This window comes from Molothrus ater, chromosome 8 (genome assembly GCF_012460135.2).
Source record: "Molothrus ater isolate BHLD 08-10-18 breed brown headed cowbird chromosome 8, BPBGC_Mater_1.1, whole genome shotgun sequence".
Lineage (NCBI taxonomy): Eukaryota > Metazoa > Chordata > Aves > Passeriformes > Icteridae > Molothrus > Molothrus ater.
In genome coordinates, this window is record NC_050485.2 from 23,215,750 (window position 1) to 23,241,550 (window position 25,801).

A 25,801-nucleotide genomic window follows, 5' to 3' on the forward strand; every position below is an offset into this window, starting at 1 on the left:
CAGATCCATGAAAGTCACTGCAACAACCAGACCTGGACCCTGCTCCCTGTTCCTCAGGGCCCCCACAGAAAATGGGCCCTCAGTGATCCCACAGGGGTTCAGTGAGAAGCTATGTGGTCCTGTTTTAAGAGGCTGATATACTCTTTAAGTTATCTCTGTAAAAATGTGTGGGTGACCTCTCTGGCCAGTGCAAGCAGGATGGCAACACTTGTGCTGTGAATACCCGATTTGTGAGTTTATTGCTGAGATCCCAGAATGGGATATGCTATTGAAAGCCAAAGCTTCATCTGCTCCTGTCACTTATCTGTTAGGAGACGTGCCCAATGGAGTGAAAGATGCACAGTCTCCTCATATTTGTGTCCCATCAAATCCCTTACCTCTGTCCTGTCTACGAGGTATCTCTGCAGATAGGGAGGCTGAAGGCAAAAGGTAGGGTTTTGGGGATGAGAGAGGAGCAGCACATCTTTGTGTGGAAGTCAGGCAAGAATCACCTCAGAGTTCAGAGTGGAGGGATTTCACTGTATTATGTTCAGTGGTCATTTTTGTATCATTACCACAACAACCTTAGTTAGACCCTAAGAAAGGTCAGAGCTTTTGGGCAAACGTCACTGGTAGCCCTACAGTAGCAGTGTTGCTGATTTCCTATTCCCTTGTTCCCTGACTGCCAAAAGGCTGCCAAGGACCTCGGCTTCTCCAAGGACAGGCAGCCCAAGGCAGAGTACAGCAGGCCCTTTGAGTGAGCTGACACTCACTGCTGTGCTTCTATGCTGTCCCTCAGCCACAAAGGTGGTGGCCATGTCAGAGGGGAGCTAAAGAGTTAAGAGAGAAGAGAGGGAGTCCTCAGGGCTTAATCAGAAGCAGAGAGGTTCTCACTTGAAAATACCAATTCACCTTGATAACTGCGCTATGTGACACTTCTTATCTGAAGGGGAGCAGCAACTTTTGAAATCAGCCCTTGTTGCTGTGTTAAATAAAGAATAAGTGAGCCCAGTTTGTGCTGGGGTGCACATGAGGCCCTACACTAATAACACTTCTAACTCTAACCTTGGGGAGGGTTGGTGTCTCCAGTTTCATTTATTTATCTCCCCAGCAGAGATCAGTGTAAAACAAATTGTCTGAAATCCTCCGAGCAAATGGGAAAAGATGAGAGGTAGATTCATTTTAAGGCCCGGTAGCTTTGTGTCTTCCCCTTTCAATAACACTGATAACCTAGGTGTAAAACATGTAATGCCTTAAGCAATCAATAGCATGGTTTAAAGCTTATCACTTTAGAGAGAGAGGGAGCGAGTGATTCCCTGCATGAGGAATGCCAGGGCTTAACAATGGGGCTGGAAGGAGAGGTGTCAAGCCTTTGACTTGATTGTGTGCTTTAGAAATCTGCATGATTGCCTGCAAAGAGTAAAAATAAATAAATAACTAAAAATGCTCCCACAATGATTTCAGCTTCCCCTGCCTTGGAAGCAGTAATCACATTTGCACACATCATGGCATACAAGGCAAGCAGAGCTCCTCATTCATTTTGAATGTAGGTTTATTTGCTGAACCAGAACAGCTGAGACAGCTTAAAGTAATAAATATCAGCTGACACCCTCTGCTATTCAGCACAGTAATCCCAGAAACAATACATCACTGCAAAACAACAAACACGCATCCTATCTTCTACCTAATCTGACCACAACCTGAATTCACAGTGATTAAAACACTGCCTGCTGCCACTGGGGAGCTGGGCAAGGAGAAAGGCAGACCACTGCAGCACCAGCGCAGCGAGGGTCATAAAGCAGAGTTTATGATGGGATTTACCATGGCTGGGAGCCTGGCTGCATGAAGCATTTAACGAGGGCAAGAGAATGACATAGCAAAATGCAAGAGGAAAGGTGAACTCCAAACACGCTTGAAATACGTAAGTAGGTCACCAAACTTTTAAAGCAGAAATAGATTTTAAAAACTCTCTTCTGGCATGAGTTAATTGACAGGAAAAATCACATTTAATTGTAAATATCCCCCTGCCTGACAGTGATAAAGGGAAAATTAACATGTTCAGCTGTATCAGAAAGGTGTATGTGAGATGCCTTCCTCAGCTACGTCTGCAGCTTCTGGTGCAACTTTTTTTTTGAGGGGAGGTGTTGTTCTGCAGTGTCCCCAGATGCTTTGGAAAATACCAAATGCAATGGAAAGAAAAAAAACCTAAAAGGTACATTTGCAGTTTTTCTACCTATGGTGTGAAGCAGGACAGAGCATTGGTGAGATAAAGAAATCCAGGGAAGCTGCTACAAACACAAAGAGCTGCTATGGGAAAGGCACATGGGAAGCAGGAAACAGTGCTTGAAAGAGTCAAGTCCTCAAGGAGTCAACTGTTGTCATCCTTTGTCCCTGCACACTCTGTCCCTATATCTGCATGTTTAAAAGATGGTTCTGTGAAGAAAGTATAATCCCTACAGTAACATTTAGATCTTGATAGATGTCCTTGTGCTGCTTTGTTGAGACACAGAAACATTGGCAGGTACTCTGAGGACTGAGGCGGATACAATATTAGTATTCCAGCCTCAAGTCAACCCTGGGAAAACTTAGCCAGGGAAAGATTTCAGATCTTTCAGCTTTGCCTCTCTTAGCTCCTTAACAAGCAGCTAGTAAACTTTACCAAAGCAAAGAGAGAGAACCCCAGGGAAGAGGATAACACTCCTTGCAGAGAAATGCTGCTCACACAACCCCGCCTTGCTGCAGTCCCATCTGCTATTGTGCCAAGGGAGTTGTACTCCAAGGCCCTTTGGGAAAGTACTGGTAGAGCCTTCCCTGGGAGAAATAAAAAGTCCTGCTTAAGATTAGCCCACTGCTTGCTTATTCTCTGCATTATCAGCTTTGTGGCTATGGGAGTGAAGTAATCTGACTTCAAACACAGCGAACAAGTCCTTTCCACCCCATAAAAAGCCTCGTGATTTCTGCTCCCCTGCAAGCCCGGGATCAGGCAAGGCCACACACTTGTGACCCCTAATGTGACCTTAAGGACAGAAAAGCTTAATCCTTTCATGTAATCCTCTGTCTGCCATAACAAATTGGGTCAGGCAAGTGCAAAATTCTCAATCTCTAGCATTTTTGGTATGCGTTATTTTAACTGTCACTTTCTTCTCCCTCTGCACAGCCAGGACTGTGCCTTCATTATCTGTCATTTCCTTGCACCTCTAGTGATCATACAGGCTGGCTCTTACAGGCTCCTGCCAGTACATTATCCATTGGGTTTTGCCTGGGTGAAAGCTTATTTTCTTGTCCTCTGAGACCTTGTATCCCTGTAGACTCTCTCCTTACCCTACTTAAAAATCAGAAGACACTGCCTTGTAATCTGGAAACATGGTTGCTTTTCCTCAACATGCACAGGCTCTGCCTGCTCCAGGAGAGCCGTAGTCATCAAAACTGGTTTTAAATCATATTTACAAATACCTCCAGAACCTTGTTAAGATGTGGGAGATCCCCATCCAGCCTTTCCTTGCTAAGACTAAACCTAAGCTCTGCAGATACCTCATTGGTATGTGGTATCCACCAGGGATGGTCCTGCTCTAAATCTTGCCCTTATGAAAGTGTTGAATTGCAGCACAGACATAACTTAGGTCTTGGTCTTCATCCTCAATTAGGTTGAAACAGCCAGGGAAGAGAGAGAGGCTCAGCCTTCCCCACAATCCTTTGGGCCAGATGGGCTCTGGCATAAATTGGAAAAGTTTAGTGGCTACTCTCAGTTTCACTGCCTTTTAATGGTCTCCAGAGGGTCATTATGTTTGGGAGACTCTGGACACAATACACTGCATCATCATTCTGGAGGACAGTTCCTCAGGGCAGGCTGAACTCCGACTGCCTTGATTGGAGAATCTTGCTTCAGACAAGAAACAAGCTACAGAGCACACATCAGTCCCAAGCCTTGAGTCATATTTAATATCACACCCTGGCCCCTAAATAACACCTCAGCAAGAGAGGAGGCAGGAAAGCAGAAGGGTTCTGTTTGCTTTCACACCAACCCTGGCTGGCCAGGGTGGAATGTACACAGCTTTTGCACACCAAGGGCTACAATTTGAGACCTGGTCACAAATACCCCAAGAGAGCCTACATGGCACCAGAGTCACTGTGAGGCAATAGTTCCCTTATGTTCCTCTGCTGTCATCAGTAATCACCCCCCTCATTTGCTGAGGTCTCAGTGTAGGCTGGTCAGTACCCCGTTCCAGAAGAAGAGCCCAGATGGCTGTGGCAAGGAGAAAAGGCTTTCCTGCTTTTTAACTGGGGCTGAGGGTAAGAACAGACCTAAGAAGACATTTTGCTTGAAAAAGCCTCGATGGCACCATGAAGTCTGATTAACAAGACAAGTGCTGCCCACAGTTCCAGTCAGGAGGTAATGAAGTCTTCAGCTGGCATAACCGGGGCTGCCAGCTGGCATCCAGAGACACTACATGGAGTTTCCAGTTAACCCAGTCACCTCTCTTCTGAGCCTGCTCAGGACACTGCCAGGCCCCTTTTCCAGAGTCCCTAATGGTTAATTTTAAAAGAGAAGATGACTATATGGATTCCCCCCTTAATTAACATTTTATTAAATAACTCATTTCAAATAATAGTTAAATTCTCTAAATTTATATCATTCTATTAACCATAATCTAATCTCATTAACCTTGAAATCCCCAGTCTTAACTACCCAGTTCTATACACGATGGTGCTAGCTGTTAAACTAATTAAATGACCTTCAAACTATTTCTCCTTCATGTATCAGCATTATTTATCTTTGCTCATTGCTCTTCTTTCAAGCTATCACAAACATCTTCCCATATGAACTCTGTTCCTGCATGTGCTCAGTACAAGATATGCCACCACTCTTCCTTGCAAGATCCATCAGCAATGTCTCCAATTCTACTCCAGCTAATCCATTCCATCACCTGCTCGTTCCTTGGCTTTCATTCTGAACACCTGATGCTTCCCCAACTCCATTTATTTTGCTGCCACTCATTGTCATTTCTCAACAAAGTCCTTAAAGCAATGACCTGAGATTTAACCACATATGGAGAGCTCCTGTTCTGAGCCTCTGGTACCTGTGGCCCTGGTGTACCACAATCCTCAAAAACATCTTTCCTAATCTCACTCTTTAAACAAGTTTTTTGATTCTCCTAAAGTTTGACCTCTCCTTCACATCCCAGGACTGAAGACACAGTTTTTTCCTAGGCTGATCTGGGTTTAGTTTAAAAGCCATCTCCCCAAACATTTTGTTCCATTTGCAAGGAAAGGGAGTGCTTGACATTCTTGCTGTCTGATTTGACAGAGCTGAGGTTATGGCTGAAGAGAAAAGTAGAGGCTCTTCTTCTATAAGCTATAGAGAGTTTGCGACTTTCCTGATTTTTCTGCAATAATCATTTATGGAATAAGCTGCAGTATTTAGGGGAATGAGACTGACTACAACAAAGTGGGATGTTATCTGGCCTGCATCTAAACTAATTTGTCTAGATAAGCATGATGAACAAAATACATAGGCCTGCAAATACTTTTATTTAGTTCTGGTCTTCTACTTTCTGGAAGTGAATGCAGAAGCAGATTTCATTTCCCTGGCAGAGGATATTGGACTGAGTATTTGCAGTACTGGAGGATTAGGGATGTGCAGGGAGGGAGGCACAGTAAGAAGGTGCTGTCAGTGGAGAAGTGTGCAGCCCACTCCAGAGAGCCCACAAATCCGCCTGAGAAAGAAGCACCTTTCAAAGCTCAAGAACAGAAAGTGACACTTTGTATCGTTTACTTTTTCCACATCCAACACACACCTCTGAATTTCATCTGTCTCTTTACTGCCTCTTTGCAGCTGGAGAGATCCCTTGGACTTCCATAACCTAGAGAAGGGCCTGAAGGGGTAGGAAGGCAACCTATGTTTGCCTGACACCCTGTCAACTGCAGCCTCGTTTTCCTGGTCAGATTTCTTTGGACTGGAAATTTCAGAGCAGAGATTAGAGCTGAAGCCCTTTACAACACTGGCTACAACATAGCTGAATTTGTAGCTCAGCTAACTACAGGCCCTGTAGAGAACACACCTACTACATTCAGGTCTAAAAATCAGGTTGAGAATTTAAAATCAGAACTGCTGTACTGGGTCAGACCAATGGTTTGTCCAGGCCAGCATCCTCTTTCTGGATGCCAGGGGAAAGACCATGTAGGAACAGGATCTGCCTTACTCTGTTCTTTGCTCCCAATTCATGGCCCAAGCTGTTCCTCAGTCAAAAGCTGCCTCCAGACCTTACTGGTCAGTGATTGCCTGCACATCCCACCTTCAGAAATTCATTTAAGTATTTTTCTGATACTGTTTTTTTTCTGATACCTTTGGTCTCCCCAACATCCTGTGCCAATGAGATTCAGAATTTAATTATGCCACTTGCAAAAAGTACTTATTTTTATTTCTTTTAAACCATTTTCTGATTATTTCATTAGGAACACTCTTCCTCTAGCAGTGTAAAAATAGCATACAGTCTATCTGACATTTTTATACCTTATTTTATAAATCCTGAAGATTTATAAACACTCTCTGTCCTCTCTCTTACAAACTACTAGTCCTAATTTATTTATTATCCCTGTATACAGATGCCACTCTGCGCTGCTGATCATTCCTGACAGAGGATCCTCAAATCTCTCCTAATTCTAAGCAGACATGTGGAGTGTATTTTTTTCTGATTAGGGAAGTTAAGAGCCTGGAAGAGGTTACCTAGAGAGGATATGGAATTTACATGCTTAGATATAACTTGACTGGACAAGACTCTCAGCAACCTCCTCTAGACTCACAGCTATCCCTGCTTTAAACATGAAGTTGGTCTGAAGATCTTCTGAAGACCCTTCTACCTAATTTTTTGTTGGACTTTATGATTCTACTATTACTCCTAAAACCTTTTTAAATGTGGCAGAGACAGAATTTGAGGTCATATTCAAGGTATGGGCTCACCATGACTTTAACCTGCTAGAAAAGATGTTTCTTCATTGCTTTCTTGTAATTGTCCAGTGTTTGAATTTTCCTCTCTGGCCTTTGATGAGCTCTGTTCCCAAGGCTCTCCTTCGGAGTAATGGCAGCTAATTTTGAGCTCATTGTCATATAATTAGGATTGTTGTTTCTCATGTGCATTATTTTGCACTTGTCAACACTGAATTTCATCTGCCATTTTACTGCCCACTCAGCATGGAGGGCTGCTTCTGTGATTCTTCATACTCAGCTTGAGATCTCACTATTCTGAACTGCTCTGTAGCATCTGCAAATAAGGTTTTACTGAAACTGCAGTGAAGATAAATGTCTTCACCATTCTGTTTCTTTAAATATCAGTGAAGGGAGTACTCAGATTTCGAGCTCTGCAAATACCTCATTAATTCAGGAAAACCTAAGAGTGAAATAAACAAACCTAGGTCCCATTTACATTACAAAGAACTACTATACCGCAGGAACTGACTACAGCACAGGAGCCCAAGACACAACTATTACAGTTCAGCACAGGGACACAGTGCAGGCCCCTCGGTGTGTTTTTGCTGCCCCACATGCTGACATTAGAAGTGGTTGTTGCTCCATGTGCAACTCTAGCATTTCTCTGGATCAGAAAAATTGATCAGTTTTTCTCCCTGGTGCCTGGGTTTAGTAAAATGCCAAATGACATCAGTAGCAAAGGTAAATCAGATTTCTAGAGTGCACACTCGTACCAGTCAAAGGGTTAATAGTAAAAGACAATTTGTTTTGTGAGAATGATTAACCTGACGGCAGTCTCTTTAAAAGAAATCAATGTCTTCATCTGGGCCAGCTAAGGGCTCCTGGGTGGGGAGGGAATCGCTCTCCCCTTTACCAGGGATGGAGAGAGCCCCAGGGCCCCCAGCTCTCCCTTCCCTTTGCACAGGACCCAAGACACGCACCCCCCGCGTTTTGCACTGCAAGGCTTTGGCTGTGCTGACCCTCATCGGTGAGGCTGGTCCAGCCCCACCCTGCAGATCAGCAATCTCTTACAGATGGCCTGCTGGCACAGCAAGCCTTCTGCAGAGCCTCACCTGTACTCCCTCTCCTGAAAGAGCTGAACAAGACTGGATCTGCCAGACTCTGTCCCGGATTGTGTGCAGGTTCAGTCCCTCGGCAATCTCTGAAGCAGGGGCAGCCGTCAGCAAATCCTGCTTGTTAGCGAATATGAGCACGGGCACTCCACTAAGCTTTTCTTCATCCAAAAGCTCAGCCAGCTCCTGTATCATTTACAAGGGAGTGGGGTGGGGGGAAGATGGTGAGAGGGAAGGGAAGAAAATTTTCAACCACCAATGCTTGTCTCTAATTAGAAATATATTTAGGGCAAATGCTAGAAGAGTGTGTTCCAGTGAAACTTAGATCTTATTATAAGAGAGCAAAAATGTATACAATCATCTCTGCCCAAGATTCAAAAGCTATTTCTTCCAATTGCAGGTTAGAAAAATCTTAATTTTGGTCTGAAATTAGCAGTTGCCTTAAAGGCTACGACTCTGTGTTTTACCAGTCTCTGATCCCAGGAGACCAAAATTGATGAAACAGCAAAAAACAACAAGTAAATTGGCAGTATGAGGAATCTGTCTTAAGTTATTGCCTGACTGACCTGATTTGTACCTGAGCAACCATTGACACTGGCCCTGGTATCTTTGCTCATCATGAGTTTCAAGGGGTTGTTCGAAGTTTTAGTCACTACAATTTAAATCGGAGAGGACTTCCCAACCCCTACCTCCCCCCCCCAAAATGGAAATCTCCCTCCCACAGGAAAGTGCTGATAATTTTGAAGGCATTGATTAGCTGAAGACAAGCTAGATGAGCCTTAATAGTTGAATTTTGGCTCCATATACACAGCACACATTGGATGGCATCTTAAAAAATGGGTTTGTTCATTCAAAACTGGTTGACTCAAAAAGATTTTTTCAATAGCTCAAATCTGAATCTGCAGTGGATCAATGGTGGCAGAAATACTTCATGTCAGACTGCTGGTAGGTTGTGCAATGGTCTCATGTGAAACCAGCACTCAGTCTCAAGTCTCTTCCCTATGGGAACATATGACAAACTCAGCAGAACATGAACCTGTAGGGACTGCTGGCATTGCAGACAGATGAGTATAGGAGATTTTTGTGGCCTCCTTATTTAGCTGGAAAGGTCTCATGCTCTCAGATAACATTCTAACATCTTTTATCCACTGAATAGAAACTTCTGGATTAAACAAGTGCAGTCGGGGAGATGCTAAACTGCAGTGGAAATACAACTCCATCCCCCCCAAAAGCAATGTTTGGTTTGGAAGCCAGGATGAGAGGATGGAGTTATAAACAGAACTGGCTGGGAAATTTTCAACAAAATAGGTCTTTCATCTGACACGGCTGATTTATTGAAACCAAAAGTGTTTGCAGAAATATGAGGAGGGGTTTAGGTTGGCTCCGCCTGACTCAGGCAAGTGATCTAAGCTGCTGCTTCCTTTCCATCTCTTTTGCCCAATGAATATTTAATTACTGATATAAAATGAAATAGCTCCAGCAGGGAAAGATTCCCCCACCCCTAGAACAACCAACAGTTCTGCTGTTGGGGTATGTCCATGAGACTTGAGAGGCAAAAGATCAAGTATCTCCTTCAAATCAGGCAGAACAGAAGGCTTTAATCTACATCTCCCATTTCTGTGGGGTAAATCTATTGCTAGCTATTTTGGGACACTGTCACTTTCAGAATTTTACACAATGAAGTTTAAGTCCTATTTTTGTTCCAACCTAAAACGAAAAATGTTACAAAACATCAGAACTTTGTAAAACAGAAATCTTATTTTCTGGCAGTATTAGTTAGATAGTTCTTAGCTTTTTTACAATTACATCCAAAAGACAATCAAGTCAATAGGATTTCCATTTCAGCTTCGTAAATAAGAAAATAGGATTCCTCAGGGTCTTGGTTTGGCAAGTTTTAAAGGACTTAGAGAAGTTTGTGCTTTCAGTATTAGGCTCCATTTGCTATTATTGTATAACTTTAATGAACACTGTTCTATTTAAACAGAATTAGGCTACCTATTTTCCTTGTTTCACATCTACCAAAATAATCTGTATTGATGTTGAAAGGCAAGTCTCTTGAAATGCAAATTTCCTTCATAAACAACAAAATCTTCTTCCTAACTTTTGTGAGCAAGGGGCACTCAGAAGTACTGAGTTACTTCAAAGGAAGCTGGGCTTAAGTAACTTACCTGACCTGTTTCTTCAAACCTCTTCCTATCTGCACTGTCAATGACATAGATCTGAAAAAAGAAATGACAGGAAAAGTTACTCTTCCCAGAAGACACTCTTTCACAGCAGCATGTGCTTGAGTTTACACTTTTGGGCACAAAGATCCTTGCTATTATTTGCAGCAAATGTTGACAAAACTTCATGATGTTCTGCAAGGAGAGGAACCACCTCTTTTAGTGCCAGAGGAGTGGACAACCATGTGGGTAGAATCAGAAAGGAGCTGGCAGAAGTACTGGGATGCTGTCACCATCACCACAGCATATATTATCTGAAGAGAACAGGAGATTGCTGGTATTGTTTCAAACTTATTGTTACAAGCTGAAACTGAGCATAGGAGGGCAAAACCTGGGGAGCCAGACATGGCCTTTCACCCCAGCAAAGTATACAAACACTGGCCTGGTGTGACTGTGCCGTGCTGCCCTCTAGCATCCCCTCCTCAATAAGCCACCAAGGCACACAATGGCACTCAGGGGACACATGAATGTGTTGGGGACATTGAGTTTGTCTCCATCAAGCAATCCTACTGTAGCCTCTTGGAGAAGGTGGTTGGGTATGAAGGCTGGATTCAGCCTGCAAGACTCCATCTTCAGTTGCCATCTAAAAAAATGGGGAACCTCAGTACAACATGCAGGCAAGAACAGACTGGTATCCCTTTTTCATTGCTTGATACGTGAAGGTTCATTGCTTGATACGTGAAGATCCCTCTTGAAGAAGGATGCTGGGATAGCAGACAGGTATGAGACTGGTGACAAACACTGAGCATTTTGCTTCCAGTTGCTGCCATTCCCCATCAGTAGTGATTGAAGCTGCTAGCATGTCATCTGCATGCTCTTTGGTGGCTTACAGGGAGCAAGTGTCAGCCTGGTTTTCAGGGAATAGATGAGCACAGCACCCTGCCATCAAGATAAATGGCATCCTTGCAGGCAGTCTCAGCATAAGACTCCATGCTTCTAGGATAATTTCGATCAAATAGTAGGAGGAGGGAAGATATCTAGCAGCAATATCTATTAAACTATAGGCTTTCTCTTAATGAGCAGCATTTGAGTTGTTTGAAATGGGACCAAACACGCAGCATGAAAATCTGTATGCGAGGCCTGAGGAGGTAACCCAGCAACCTCCCAGCCGCAGTGCAGATCACTTGGGGGCTGATGTGCACTGACAGGGGCTGGGGGACACGGGCAGGGCTGGACGCAGCTGCGTGGGGATGCGTCAGCAGAGCACGCACCCGCTGCCACGTGATGGGGACCAGCCCGTGGGCATGACACACGGGCCTCTCCCTGCAATGTGATCCCAGGCACGTGCACCAATACTGCATCAGCTACACACGGCCTCCCCGCCCCTACCAAGCATCCACCCCTATGCATCCCATGTAGGGTAGGAAGCACAGAGCAAAAGAAAGGAAGAAGCTGCAGGGCTGGCAGTTGTGTTCTGGGGTGAGACTGGACTGTCATCTGTCCTCCCTCTGGACATCTCTGGGGAAGTCCACAACACATGAATGCAATGGTCGAGCGCTGCTTGTGAACTGAAAGGCAGCACCTTCCATATTGCGGTGCTTCTCTAGCTGGGAAGGAATGGCTCTGGGTCCCATCCAGCCAGGCTTTCTCCTGCACTGCTCATTCCTCACTAGGGAGCTGTTTTGCAAGATGAGAACTAGATACAACAGTGCTTGGGGCAAAAGCCACAAAAGCACAGCACAGAGAAAGCAAAGTATGTGCCGAGTGCCTACTTCCAAACCAGCAAGCACTGTGCCAAATAGCTGCAGGTGCCTGTCTGAATATGCAATCAGCCAGATATCCACACCTTATTTGCCTGCGTTAAGCTTCCAAATATCACAGGTGTGTGATGCAAGACCAAGCTCTCATTCAAAGGCACCTGCATGGATTTGAATTCGTAATTACTTCCTGCTTTTTAATACTCTTTAGAGGGTCCTTTCTGTTTTATGCAATGCAGTTTAGGGGAACAGAGAAGCAGGGGGTCCTGGGAACTGTAGTGTATCTCATGTCCAACCTCTTTTTACGGCCAAGGCCACACAAGAGCCTGTTTTTGCCTGTGGGGCTTGGTAACATAGTTTACCAATTGGAACACCATGCTGGAGAATGGAGATTTGAGAAAGAAATTCCTGTAAAGCTGGGTACCTCCTTTAAGAAACAAGCCAAAACACAGCCTGGAATAAATGGGTTGGGCAGAAATTGCAAGTGGTGGGGCTAGATGAAGAAATAGCATGAGGGATAAATTGGCTCAATTTATAAATGCACAATCTGCACCAGGTTTGTCAGAGGGTAAAATTACTGGCTAAAACAGGGGTAAGGACTGGCAGAAGACAGAGCAAGCCATCAGCATACACGTGATCCTAGTTTTGGTGTGTATGGAAATAGCAAAGCACTGCCCCAACATGCCAGCATCTCCCAGTTTGGACTGGGTGTCAGCATGAAGTGCAGCTAGGGGAACTCAAGTCCATTGGTACACCAGCTATTTCTCTGAATTCACACTGCTGCTTCCCCCAAACTGATTCTGCTTCTATCCACCCATTTTCTTAGTCATATGAAGAGGGTTTTTTTTCTGTACATTGCTTTAACTGGCGTGAGAGAGGGGCAGGGAAAACAACTCCTTTTATCTCCTTCAGTCTTCAAATACACCTTTATTTCTGCACCTCCCATGCAGCACACACTAGGAAGGGTGGAAGGCAACAGGGCACTGTAGTTTATTGTCTTTGCCAGCAGAGTCTTCCAGATACTGTTTTGTGGTTGCACAGCCTCTGCATCCTGAGCACCTGCCACAGCAGGCAGAGATCCCAACGCTGCTGCTTTGCAGGGCTGACCTTGATCTGCATACTTACTGCCTCCCCACCACCCACAGCGCTAGAGCCTGGGCTCAGTGGGCATAGTCACCTCACAGCCACACCATCTCTGTCCTCAACAGCCACAGAGGAGCACAGTGTGTGTCCTGCTTGTTTCTCAAACCCAGATCATACTCCATGAAAAATCTCACAGTTCCTCTTTGCAAAAGCAATCAGCTGGGTTTATGCAGTGGTGGCTGTCCTTGAACTTTAGATTCCAACTTAAGGCTCAAAAACGAAGATTGGCAAAAGAGAGTGTCAAGTGTTTATTAGTCACATTTAAGTAACAGCTTCATTTGGACAATGTTTTCTAAGCCTGCAGGCACAGCCAGGCCTTTCAGCAACTGGACACAAGCCTTGGTGAACAGAGTCCTATTCCTAGTTGCACTGATTCTTCTGTGCAAGTGCACTAAAGCTTCTGACACATTACTGAGTATGTGTGTGACGGGAGGGAGGAATGGTGTCCTTCTGAGAGAGCTTCCTACTTTCCCATGGGAGCCTGCAGACCTTGGTTTTTCTCTGTTCCCACAGGCAATAGTGCTTGGGGCAGAGAGAGGCCTGCAGCCCCCAGTCTGCCTTCACTCTGGCATATGTGGCTGTATGCTAGAGGTGATCTTTGAAACTAGCCAAGACAGCACCTGAAGGGTCCCAGGGCAATGTGCTCTGGCATGGATAAACAAAGGTCCTGCACTGTAAATGTAATTGTGGTCATCTGTAGCTAATTGTAAAGTAAGTACAGCTAAGTTGTCGAAACCATTAAAAGACAGCCTTACGATTAAAGGAGAAAAAGAAAAGACAAGGAGTCTCTCTGTGTCCCTCACTCAGAAGCTTTCCTATCTGATGCCAGACAGAGCATTTAATTCTTAAGCCTCAGTTTCCCTACCTATAAAACAAGGGCACCATACTGACCTACCTCTACACATGATGTTTAAGTCACTAATGCCCATGACAGGCCTTCAGAGTCTCCAGTGAAAGGAGCTATAGATGGGTAAAGTACATGTTATTAATGTTCTTTCATTTGAAAGAGACTGAGATGAGAGGAAAGGAACTGGCTATAAACAGCACCATCCTGTGAAAGTAAAAACATGCAACTGAATGATTTCTGCAAACATAACTGTATTTTTCTTACTGCACTCAACCAATCTTGCCATTTAGCTCAGAATAACTCCTGTTACAATGGCAATGGTGTTGCTGAGGGCTGGGATATTACATTACTTGTTTCTGAATTTCTGGCTGAGACCTTGGAAAGCCATTGCATGAACACAGCATTCAGCTGCAGCCAATACTCACAAGGATATCAGTGTTTTCAAAATAGTTCCTCCAGTATGGTCTGATCTTCCTCTGTCCGCCTATGTCCCATACGTTCAGTTTGAAGCCTTGAGACTGTACACTTTTGATGTTGAAGCCCTGGAAAGAGCAGAAACAAAGCCACATAGAGCATAAACCTGAATGGCTGGAGCATATTTGTAGCCAGACATTAACACCTTATATATCCCATGCCTGCAATGTGCATTGAGATGGGCTGGGCAGCCACAAAGATGCATCAGCTGTGGGACAGGCACCAGCAAAAGCAGCCGCTAAACCATCAGTTTGTCAGTGCTCTTGGGTCAAGGGTTGATGCTGTCATGCCTATGGAGACATATGATGCAGTTAGTGCCCTTAGAGAGCACAGCAGGGTGGGTGCAGGAAGAGGTGGGAGAGCTGCAGATAAGGAGAAAACAAGGGCACTGTGAGAAGCAAGATTGAGCTTGTGAAAGCTGAGTAGACAGTCACAACTAATATGAAGCCAGAGGTCTCAGCTCAATTCGACACGACACAGCTAATGCTGGGCTTAAAAGAGCAACAGCTGCACGTCTGAAGGGTCCATTTCATCAATTAGAGCACCAACTGAAAGTGCATTCAAGTAGAAAAACAGGATGTGGTGTGGGCTGGCAATGCGCTGCCACACCACCCAGGGGACCAAGGCTTGGAATTAGGGTGCCAGGGCTGGGAGCTTTGGGAGGCAGCTATAGGGTGGGGGGGAAGCATATCCCATAGCTCTCTAGCAACCTCCTCTGGAGCAATGCTGCAGTGCTTCTGATGGGAGCCATCACTCTCCTCCAATCCCAAAGCTCAACAAAAGGGCATGAGAAACATTAGAGAGGAGCACTGGTATATGCAGAACCCTTGGAGCTGGTTGGGTGAACAGACAAGGGTTCGTCCAGTGCTGCAGCATCCACTCTACATGTCCCCTGTTTAGCAAGAACAGCAGGAACAAAGTCTCATCCATGCAAAAGCCTTTTGCAGAACTCCACAGCACTCATCCACTTTTGCACTACCTGACCAATGTGGCCTGAAGCTCTCTGGCTCTTTCAGAAAACCTCCTCTTAGGCAGAAAAGACAGAAACTTAATGGTGCACCAGGCTCCAGTTGCTCCCCCTTTTAGAATCATGAGCACTTTGTATAATGTGGCAGGTGGGACCACAGTAACTGCCTCAAGAAGGAAAGGCCTTCCTCACCTGTGTTGGGGTGATGTGGCTGATGTCCTCTGATGCCAGCTGTTTCAAGAGTGTGGTCTTGCCTGCATTATCCAGTCCCAAGAGGAGGATTCTCACCTCCTGGTCTGGGGTGCTTTTTAGTTTGCGCAAAATTGACAGTAAACCCTAAATGCACAAGAGAGACCATAGCTGTTATTTCCCCACCCCAACTCTCGTCCCCCACAATGTTATACCCTCCTCCCTTGAAATGGATTCTGTCTGGTGGTGGCTCCCAAGACACCCTAAATACCTTTCTGCAGTCCTTACTCCCATTTCATTTCCTACTCCTCCCTTTGCCCCTATTTTCTTCCATCTCAGAGTACCAACAGCAAGGTCTCAGACAGCACAAATGTCACGCAGTGGGGTGCCCTGCTGGCTGCACTGCTCTTGTCACACAGCTGTTTGGCATTCCCTGTGCCAGGGAGACAGTGCCTATGCATACCCTGTGCAGATCCTTGCAAGCTCTTCATTACTTTTATCAGAGGGAAAACCCCATTAATTTGATCTGCCTCCTAGGTAACTACAGGTTACAATGTACCTGACACTGGTTTTCACAGTAACTACCCTGGTCATCTCAAACCCTGTTTATCTGTCTAAAACACGCTGAACCCATGGGGCATGTGCAGTTCTGATTCTCAGGATGTAGCACTTAACAGCTACCTCAGATTACCACACATCCTCACTAAGAAAAGCACAGTGGATTCCAGTCATTACCCAGGCTCAGCTCTCTGAGCTGACAGTATCACTCAGGATTAGGAAACAGAATATGCAGGTCAGCTCATTTACAAACATGCACCTTATAGCAGCACACCCAAGCTTTTGTCAGTGCCACCAGTCAGAGACCAGCACCTCTCTAAAATGGCTGGAAAAATATTCTGGATCCTGGTACATAACCAAGAGATGCAAATCACCCTGCTACCAGCTGCCTCTCACTGCCCAGCCCACCCCACAGGAGAGGGACAGTTGCAGCCAAGGGCACAGGAGCAGGCTGTGACACCAGGAATGCCTCAGTGTCTTTGGCACGCTGCCACACTACTTTGCAGCCCCTGCGTGTCAGGGACTCCTCCTCAGAGCCCAAGAAGCACACACCACACTGACACCCTCCCTGTGGACAAAGGTGCTCTTGCTACTAATTTGCCTGAGAAAATCCAGGAAACACCTACAGCCCCTTCTGAAGCCCTCAGCATTCCTGTTCCATCTCTCCCAAACAATTCCCTTGTTGAAGCCCACTAAAACCAAGAGGCAGGAAGAAAGTTCAAATATCAGCAGAAACCTGAGCCCATGGGGCCCACATCTCAAGCCTTTTTGTTCTCCCAACAGCAAAATGGAGAAAATGCTTCTTGTCGACCTGCAAGGGTGTAATCAGTTAAATGTCTTGAAGTGCTTTGTTGCTATGAGGAACTAAACCCTCTAAACATTCCTGCTGAGAGCCAAGGACTATTTGAGCCTTGAAGGTTGCTCCCGATCCCCTCCAGATCGTGGCAATCAAAAACTTGTCCTCAGGATAAAGAGCTGCACGTTGCAGTACAACTGTCACCACTGCAACACATCCCCTGTCTCCAGCAGTGTCCTTCTGCCCACTCCCAACCTCAGCCATTCTGCAAATGCTGCTTCTGACTGCTCACCTCCCTGCTCCCAGGTGGGAGTGCTTTGGGAAGGACTCAGCACCACAAGTCGTGATGCTGAAGCTTTTAGTAACGCTCAGAGATTCAAATGCATGTGACATCTGATCCACCCCTGCAAGCGTTTTCGATTTCAGAGTAATTTAATGGCTTTCTGTGAAATTACCAGCTACAGCTCAAAAAACATGTGTGATGTGTAAGAAACAGGGAGGAGAGAAGGAACTTGGTAAAACTGGGTTTGAAAAGTATGTGTAGAAAGCTGCAGGATTGCCACTGTTGCCTGTGCTTTTAAAAAGCCCTGTGGAAAGCTGAGGTTCAGAAATTCAGAGCTTGTGCAAGCAATAGCAAAACTGCAATCTTACTGCCCAATAAGCAGGCTCAAGTATCACCTATTTCATAGGTGATAGGCAGGTAAAAAACTGGGAATCCAGGCCCTGTTCAAGAGCTGTGAATTAGAAATGGGCTCTGCTTGGTAGAGGGTGCTATGCCTGCTCAGTACAGGCACTGGCACAGGCACAGTAAATCCCCAAACAGCTTTTAGTTGAAATGTACAGGCCTGTAACACCATGTGCAGGGCCCTGAGGGCCAGATGCTCACAGCTGGCTCTCACCCATGGGCCCATGGCTAATGAATTTGAAGGGCTGTGTTCAGTGCAGCCAGTCACTGCAAGCCCTGCCAGCCCAACAGCTCATCTCCCTGGCCACAGTGCCCAACCCATGTTCTGCCCTGATGATGGTCTGCACTTCCACACGTCTGAGGAAAGAGAAAAGGAACAGCAGCAAAAATACCTCTAGTGGTTACTTGTTTATATGCATGTCCTAAGTGCCCTTGACATCATTAAAAAGCACAAGTTTTAACTGCATGACTAGCAACACATTTTCTTTTCACCTGCCGTCAAATTTACAGTTGTGTTTGTTGGCTTGTAAATCTATGGATTTCAACTCAGTGTGGACAGACTCCACAGGAGCAGGAACTCTAAAATTCACACATTCTCCTTCCTTTCTAGGGAAACACTGATTTTCCCATTCTTATGGGCCTGACCCAAAGCCAATGTACATCAGCCAAAGCACTACTGCCGACTTTGGAGAGCTCTGAATCAGGCCCTATTATTTTAGTTTATTGCTCACAGTTAAAAAAAGAAGCTGTTGAAATGCTAATCCTATTCACAGCTCCACTTGCTAAGAGCAGAGCAGTGTATCCCAGAGCAGATCAGGATTAGGTGCCTTTATATTTCAGAATTCAACTCCAAAATACTGAGCGCAAGGAAATGTATTACAAAGTATTGCTTATCTACCACCGAGCAATTCTCAAGGGTCGGGAAGAGGAACAGTTGTAAATGTTAATAGAGCTTCTCCCATTGTAGATGGATGCTATTTCTGGGCTAGTATGACAGCCTATGAGAAAACGATCAGCATCGTTCCATATTCTACTCAAGTGACACTGCTGCATGGCTGATCACAGGATTATCGGGGGTAGCCAATAGAAGAGAAGATATATATAGAAATAAAAGTATTCTCTAAGGTATAAAGTAAGCTGATTTAAAAGGCTGGAAGACAAGCAAGGCAACATAGAGAAGTGGACTTTATTTCAGTAGCTGCCAGCATGGTCTGTATATACAACTTAAATCAAGAGCCAAATCATAGTATTGGTTCCCATGACTGTTACTACTTTGTAAATAGTATTTAAAATGTGAATCCAACATTCTCCCTGCAGTTAGTAAAGATTTAAAACTAAAGAAAGCCAAGTCCACATGCATTTCTCATTTTTTTCTTTTTAAATTTTTTTAATTGATCTTGGGAGCACACTGGCTAGAAAGACAGAAGGCATTTCCTGACAGCTTAGTAGACTGGAAAAAATAACTCAGCAGAGTTCCCTGCTGCATGCCACCACGATGTGGGACAAGCAGCCCCTGTTGCACACACACTGATGGACAAGCACTCCTCTGCTGGCAAACACAATGCCGAAACTAAGGGGCTGAGGAGAGTCAGAAAGCAATGCCTTGTTATTGATGGGATTTGTCAGATAGAAAGCCATGAGATGGGAAGATCTGCTGCAAAGGGGATGCACAAAAGCAACAGAGGAGGAGCAGATTTTTGAAGCAGGGCAGGTAAGAAATGTTTCATGCTGAGACTTAGCCAGTAGGGAGAAGGGAGGATTCCCAGGATGCCTGCATAGCAGCCAGGCCAGTGGCACTTGCTCACTGGAGTGTCCAGGGTGAGAAGCAGGACAAGTCTTGAGCAGGCCAGGGTAGATGTGAGCTGACTGAGGAGCTGCAGAGACGCCTCACAGGAGTGTAAGGGCAGCGTGTCAGCTGCACAAAACTAAGCAGACTGCGGCATCTGTAACAGAGAAGGGAACTGCAGATGCTGCTCAGATAATGAACAGCACAGCATGGCAGCGTGTGCAGCCTTTGGAGAAGGGCAACCAGACAGAGAAACTCAAGGCTGGGCACAGTCAGCCAGCACCCGCTTCTTGGTCACCTCTGGGTTAAGCAAACTATGTCTTATATCAGATTGGCTTGTTTAAAAACATCTTTGTCCTTGGTGGAGAGGGTTTTCTTTACAAGCACCGTGAGGAGACAGACTGATGGGGTCAGCAATGAGGAGACTGTATTTTCCAGACAGTGAGCGGGGACATACAATAAAGAAAAAGAGACTCCTGACAATTACTATGAAATCAGAGTGGGGCATTAAATTCAAAGATGCAACTAAATGGGTAAGAGCACTCATAAACACATTGAGCATGAAAGCAAAACTAACCATCTTATTAACATCCTTCAGAAAACAGGGATGTGCGGTTTTATGAAAGTATATCATTGCTAGGTTTAAAATACCCACCAAATTATCAAAGGACTTTCAATTATAGCTGCATGCAGTAATCCTATTCTCTCTCTCAAAAAAAATCCTACATATATAAAAATACAGTGACATTTATAGTCCTAGCTAAGGGTTTTGTGGGTTTATTCATGCTGTATATGGGTCTCTTGAACTAGTTGATGCATGTAACTACATCCTGTACCACAGAAGCCACTGAAAGGAAGATTCACTTTACAGGCCAAAGCAAAAATTGGTTTGGGACAAACAGAGCATTGAGATAATCTGTTTAAATATTGTATCAGATTGGCAATATAAAGCCATAATGGAAAGAACAATTCTCCCTTGTACTGAGGGCTGGATACACGGAGCATGGATAAAAAGCGTGGCCCACAAGCTGCTGCAAAGCACGGTTGATTCTTATTAGGAAAGAGAAGTAAATGTATTTTGTTTAACTTTATTAGCCACAAGGCTCAGATAATGAATTTAAAATAAAGCCACCCTCAGACACCACCAATTGCTTATCTACTCGATGTGGACATTTAGGTAGAATCAATTCACTTCACCAAGATGCAATAGAGCCACAAAGCTCAGCAGCTCAGCCTGCCATTACAACCACATCTTCCCCATCTCTATAACCCTGCAGAGATCCCCTCTTCCCCACTACTGCAACCACAAGTCACTTTATCCTCAAGACTCATCTCAGCCAAGCACATTTGCCATCAAGATGACAACTCCTGTCTCCCCACAGCTCCCCAGCACTGCTGAGCTCCATTCTCAAACTTCTGTGACTTTCCTACAACCGTGGGAGAAACTTCACAAAATATCCATAAAACCAGCCCATGATTCTTCTGCTAATTCCTTCTCTGCCACACCTACAATCCTTGATGAGGTTTAGGCAGCAAATATGTCAAGTTCAAACCTGTCTTGGATTCTACTTATTCGTATCAGTTGATTATCTCTCACCCCAGACAGACCATATTTCCATGGCATGGGAGCACCATGGGAGCTGGCACAGCACCTAGCACAGCTCTGGGCACCAATTTATTTATTTGCTTTCTATTAAGCAATATGGTAGCAGTTCACCATTTTTAAAGTGTAAATTAAAGATAGAGGGTACACATGATGATTTCAGAAAGTCACACAGGAGGAGCTGACACAGGGAAGGACGAGGAGCTTAGCTGAGCCAAATATCTTGCCTTGCACAGTGGATATATGAGGCTACATTTGTCATCCAGGGTGCAATCCTGCACACACAGAGCTGGAGGAGGGGAGTCCTTCCTGACAACTGCACTGATTAGCTGGTGCCCTGAAGAATGACGTCTGATTACCTTTATCTTCGGCTGCAGAACTGCAAATGTCACTAATGGTCATAAAATCATCCAGTCTTTTTCAAAATACAACCGAAGTAAATTAATCTATTGAGCTCAGTTTATTCAATACTTCTTACTCTGGCAAAACTCCCAAAAAATCATTTGCTTGCTGCATGTCTCCACCATATGGTGTCATTCAATGCAGACTTTCTTTCCTGCATTGAAATCCAAAATTTAATGGAGTCGAGTCACCTACAGAGTTTTTCCAGCTCAAACCTACTAATGTAGTTTTCTGTCAAAGAGGTCACACAGCACTTTCCAGTTTGATACATAAACCAATACCAGCATGAATCCTCTTTTCATAATTAAAATCAAACTCCTATGGTTTCAGCAGGTTTGAAAGAAGTATTTTGCCCTGTGCAGAGAAGAGCCAATGCCCAGCACTGGACAATGTCAGCAGTGTCTGTCTGGTTTCAGAACTTCAAAGTTTTGGCCAGTGACTGGTATACTCTCCTATCTGCAGGTGATTTCTCATATCAACCTCGCAGCAATCAGTAAAATAAACTAGAAGTCAGGACATTGAACTGTACTGAAAACTAAAGTAGTGAGACACTTATAATACTTGAAAGCATTTTTAATGGGGCCGTTTTAAATAGAGCCTTACTGCCAAGGAACAAGGGACAAAATAAAGAATTTCTAAGTATGAGGTAGTCCTAGAGCAGGCAAGACATACATGATGGTTTTCCTAGAAACATGAGCTCAAGAGCAGGAGAAAGATGCCTGACTATGCATTTAGCTATGCTGTTATTTTATCCTTTTCACCAGATGTGCCTTATGTCAGCTAGGCACTCTGTGACTCAGTTTCCTTAACTATAAAACAGGGCCACACTTTGACAAATCTGGTTTTGACACAATGATGTCATCTTCAATCAATGGTTTTAGAAAAACACTGGTGATCCACTGGCCCCAGCATCTATCACTAATATACCACGTCTCTTGGTAAAGATTGTTATTTCAGTGACAGTAGGAAGCATTACTGTGATGAGGAAGCCACAAGCTCTGCTTCACACAGCATTTCCTAAACTTTGGAAAGCAGCATATCCTTTCATGTAGCAGCCTCCCTTCGCCCTTGCCATGCACCCACTGCAGATGCTGCTTAACGGTGCCAAAGACTTTCAGCTCTACACATCTCTCATGCTTTGCAGTTTTATGGCTCATCCTTCCCTCCATGCTCCAACTATGACCTTCCACCACCCCTGCCCCACAGCTGTGAGAAATCCTCGTATGCTCTGCAGAAGAAGACACTGCCCCTCTGTACTTACTCACTCGGATGATCACTGAAATAATTTAAACCTCAGCATTAACCCTCTTAGCACTGGAGTTGGAGCAAGCAGTCGTTGAGGGGAGTTTTAGCGCTTCCCAGTGCCATCAGGACATGGCAGGAACGTGCTCACAGGCAGCTACCACGGCTCAGATGACAACCAGTAAATTGTTACATCAAGCTGTCTGGATGATTTCTGACTACTGACCCATACCCCCAGGCTGCCATAGCTGCTTTGGATGTATTTGCTGCTGTTTCAGAGTTTCTACCATAAATGATTATTCTGTTTTCGTGAATGTTGAGAATCTAGAGATATAGTGCATTGCTCTCCAGTCCTCTGTCCAGTCCACCCAGCCCACCAGGCACCCCAAAGTGCCACCCACCCTGCCTGAGAGGCTATAATTCAAAAAACAACTCCAAGAAGTGGAAAATAGACAAAGAGGCAGTAAAATGTTGTATCAAATAACACGAACGCTGGCGAACACCCAGTCACCCTCTCGTACACAAATGCCTGGATAAGAGCAGCCAGATCCCAGACTACAGCAGCTTATCAGGACATCATAAGGCAGAAGAGCAGATCTGGCAGCTGCAAGCCAAATGTGTCCCACAAAGCACTGCACTGCTGGAGGCAGCTGCCCTCATCTTTACAGCAGATGTCCACCCTGTGATGGCTTTGGTGCCTGGTGTGACATTCCCTATCACCAACTCATCTGAAATAGAGCAGATACCACAGGCTTTAACTCAGTCTTCTTCTCTGTGACCCAGCAGGTAGGGATGCAGCCAGAATTAACCCAGTGGAGATAAGAAGCTGCCTTTGGTGCTCTTGCTTACACCTCCTTCCATGCATGAATCCCTCTACTTGCACGAATCCAACTTATGTCCAGAGGGCTCCTGGACAAAATAAGGCTTTACCCTTGGGAAAGCTCCTTCCCCATTGCTACTGCCTTCTGCTTGTGTTCTCTCTTCATGCAGCATACTCATGAGTGGATCTACATCCACGGCAGCTCTCTGTCACCACCCTCAGCCATAGTTCCAACCCCTCCTTCTAGTCCTCACTGTACTTTGCCAGCATCCCACTTGTCCCACCCCAACTACTTTGACTTGTCCCACCCCAACTACTTTGGCATCTAAACCCAAATTGTTTCCAGCACCTGGATGACCCTGGTCCATCATCCAAACTTCCTCCAACCTCAATTTAGACTGCACTACACACCTCACCTGTCTCCCAGCATTGCCCTCCACCCAAGAGACCCAGTTTTTCCCTTCAATCCCTGCTAGTACCTCTCAAACAATTTATTTCTCTTTTCCAACACTTCTTTTCTCCCTGGGATCTTTCTTCCTCTCATCAACATCAAAACTCCACTTCCAGTCTTTCCCACAGTTTATTCTTATTTCTTCTTTTGAACCCAAACTGTCCCTCATCTTGCCAGCCCATGGCAAAAAACTCCAGAGCACACAACATCCCAACAAACTATCCTAGCCAGCCAAACACTGACTGGGTTTTCCACTGACTCACCAGACTGTCCATCCCACCCAACTGGCAGTTTTCTTTCAGCCCCTGAGCACTCTGTCCTGGACATCTCTGGACACCCAACCCCTTCATCCAGTCTCTCTCTGCCATGATTGGTACACAGCCCCTTCTCAGGCTGTGTATCAAAACCCAACCCTTCCATCTCAGCAAGCTCTCTTCTAGCTCCCTCAATTTCTATAGACAGGATCCAAGTCCCAGGGTTGCCTCCTCCCACCTTGGCTGGGTTGTCTGGTGCACCTTTAGAGTCCCAGACTCTTCACAGGCAATCTTTGAGCACTGCCTTCCATCCTTGCCAGGCTCTTCCATTGCTCCTTCCCTCCTCAGGTCACTGCCATCCTGGTCCCCAGCCCTCCCAAGCACCCACCCCTCCATCACACCTTTCACACCTTGACTGAATCAACTCCAGGCATGATGATTCCATCCCAACCAAGAGCCCCCCATAGCATCCTTGAGCCTCCCAGCCACTGTCTAGACCTGATTCACAGAATCACAAAATCAATTAGACTGGAAAAGACCTCTGAGATCAAGTCCAACCTATGACCAAACACTTACTAGAGCGTGGCACCAAGTGCCATGTACAATCCCTCCAATCTTTTCCTAAACACCTCCAGGGATGGTGACTACACCACCTCCCTGGCCAGTCCTTCACAATGTCCAATCGCTCTTTCTGTGAAGAAATTCTTCCTAATGTCCAGGGCCTCAACCCCAGCCAGGATCTTTCATGGCTGGATGCCCCAAACTTGCTCTGTTCTCATTCCTTTGTATGGGTGCCTGAACCTGCCCAGCCCCAGGCCCCCACGCCTGACTGGACACCCCAGGTGGGCACTGAGACCCCAGGCCGGTGTCACACAGTCACAGGATGGGTCAGGCTGCAAGGGACCACAGTCCATCATCTGCTCCAAGCTCCCGCTCAGGCAGGGTCATCCTTGAGCACATGGCACAGGATCGTGTCCAGATGGTTCTGGAATATCTCCACTGAGGGAGACTCCACAAACTCTGAGCACACTCTTCCAGTGTGTGGTTACCCGCCCGGCAAAGTTCTTTCTCGTATTCGGGTGGAATTTCCTGCGCATCAGTTTCTGCCGTTGCCTGTTACCCTACTGCCCGACAGCACCAAGCAGAGCCTGGCTCGCTCCCCGTGGTTCCATCGCCTCGGCCCCCCCTCTCATGGCCCAAGGCCTGCCCGTGCCTGCCACGAGCCCGGCCGGGCCCGACAGACCCTCCGGCCCCCACCACCCCACGCTCCGCGGGGAGATCATCCGCGGCCTCAGGCGGCCCCGTCCGCGCTGGTCCCGTCCCTCAGCCCTCAGCCCGCCCCGGCAGCCCCGGGCCCGGCCCCGCTGCCCCCGCCCCGCTCACCATCCTCGGCGCGGCCCGGGGTTACCATGGGCAACTGCGTCACACCCACCCGCGCGCCGACGTGCCCGCGCCGGGGGAGGGGCCAGCGGTGGGCCCGCCCACGAACGAACGGCGCATGCGTACTGGGGCAGGCCTGCCGCGGGGGTGGGCGCGGCCGCTCGGGGCTCTGTGATTGGCTGAGGGCGGCCACGCGTCGGAGCGCGGGGGCGGTGAGCGGCGCGGGGCGGGAGCGGGGCCCGGGAGCGCAGGTGGGACACGTGGGGACG

General features: G+C 46.1%; 1 protein-coding gene across 1 annotated transcript in view; it reads right to left on the reverse strand.

The window, feature by feature from the left end:
• ARL3 (ADP ribosylation factor like GTPase 3) overlaps window positions 1–25,623 on the reverse strand; it is a 30,110-nt gene extending 4,487 nt beyond the window's left edge. Inside the window, exons 1-5 of the mRNA XM_036385397.1 lie at window positions 25,536–25,623; window positions 15,559–15,702; window positions 14,351–14,467; window positions 10,185–10,235; window positions 8,017–8,202 (exon numbers count right to left, since the gene is read on the reverse strand). Coding sequence (XP_036241290.1) covers window positions 8,017–8,202; window positions 10,185–10,235; window positions 14,351–14,467; window positions 15,559–15,702; window positions 25,536–25,538 — 501 coding nt within the window. The 5' untranslated portion in view covers window positions 25,539–25,623. The remainder of the gene's footprint in view (window positions 1–8,016; window positions 8,203–10,184; window positions 10,236–14,350; window positions 14,468–15,558; window positions 15,703–25,535) is intronic.
• Window positions 25,624–25,801: the final 178 nt, after the last annotated feature.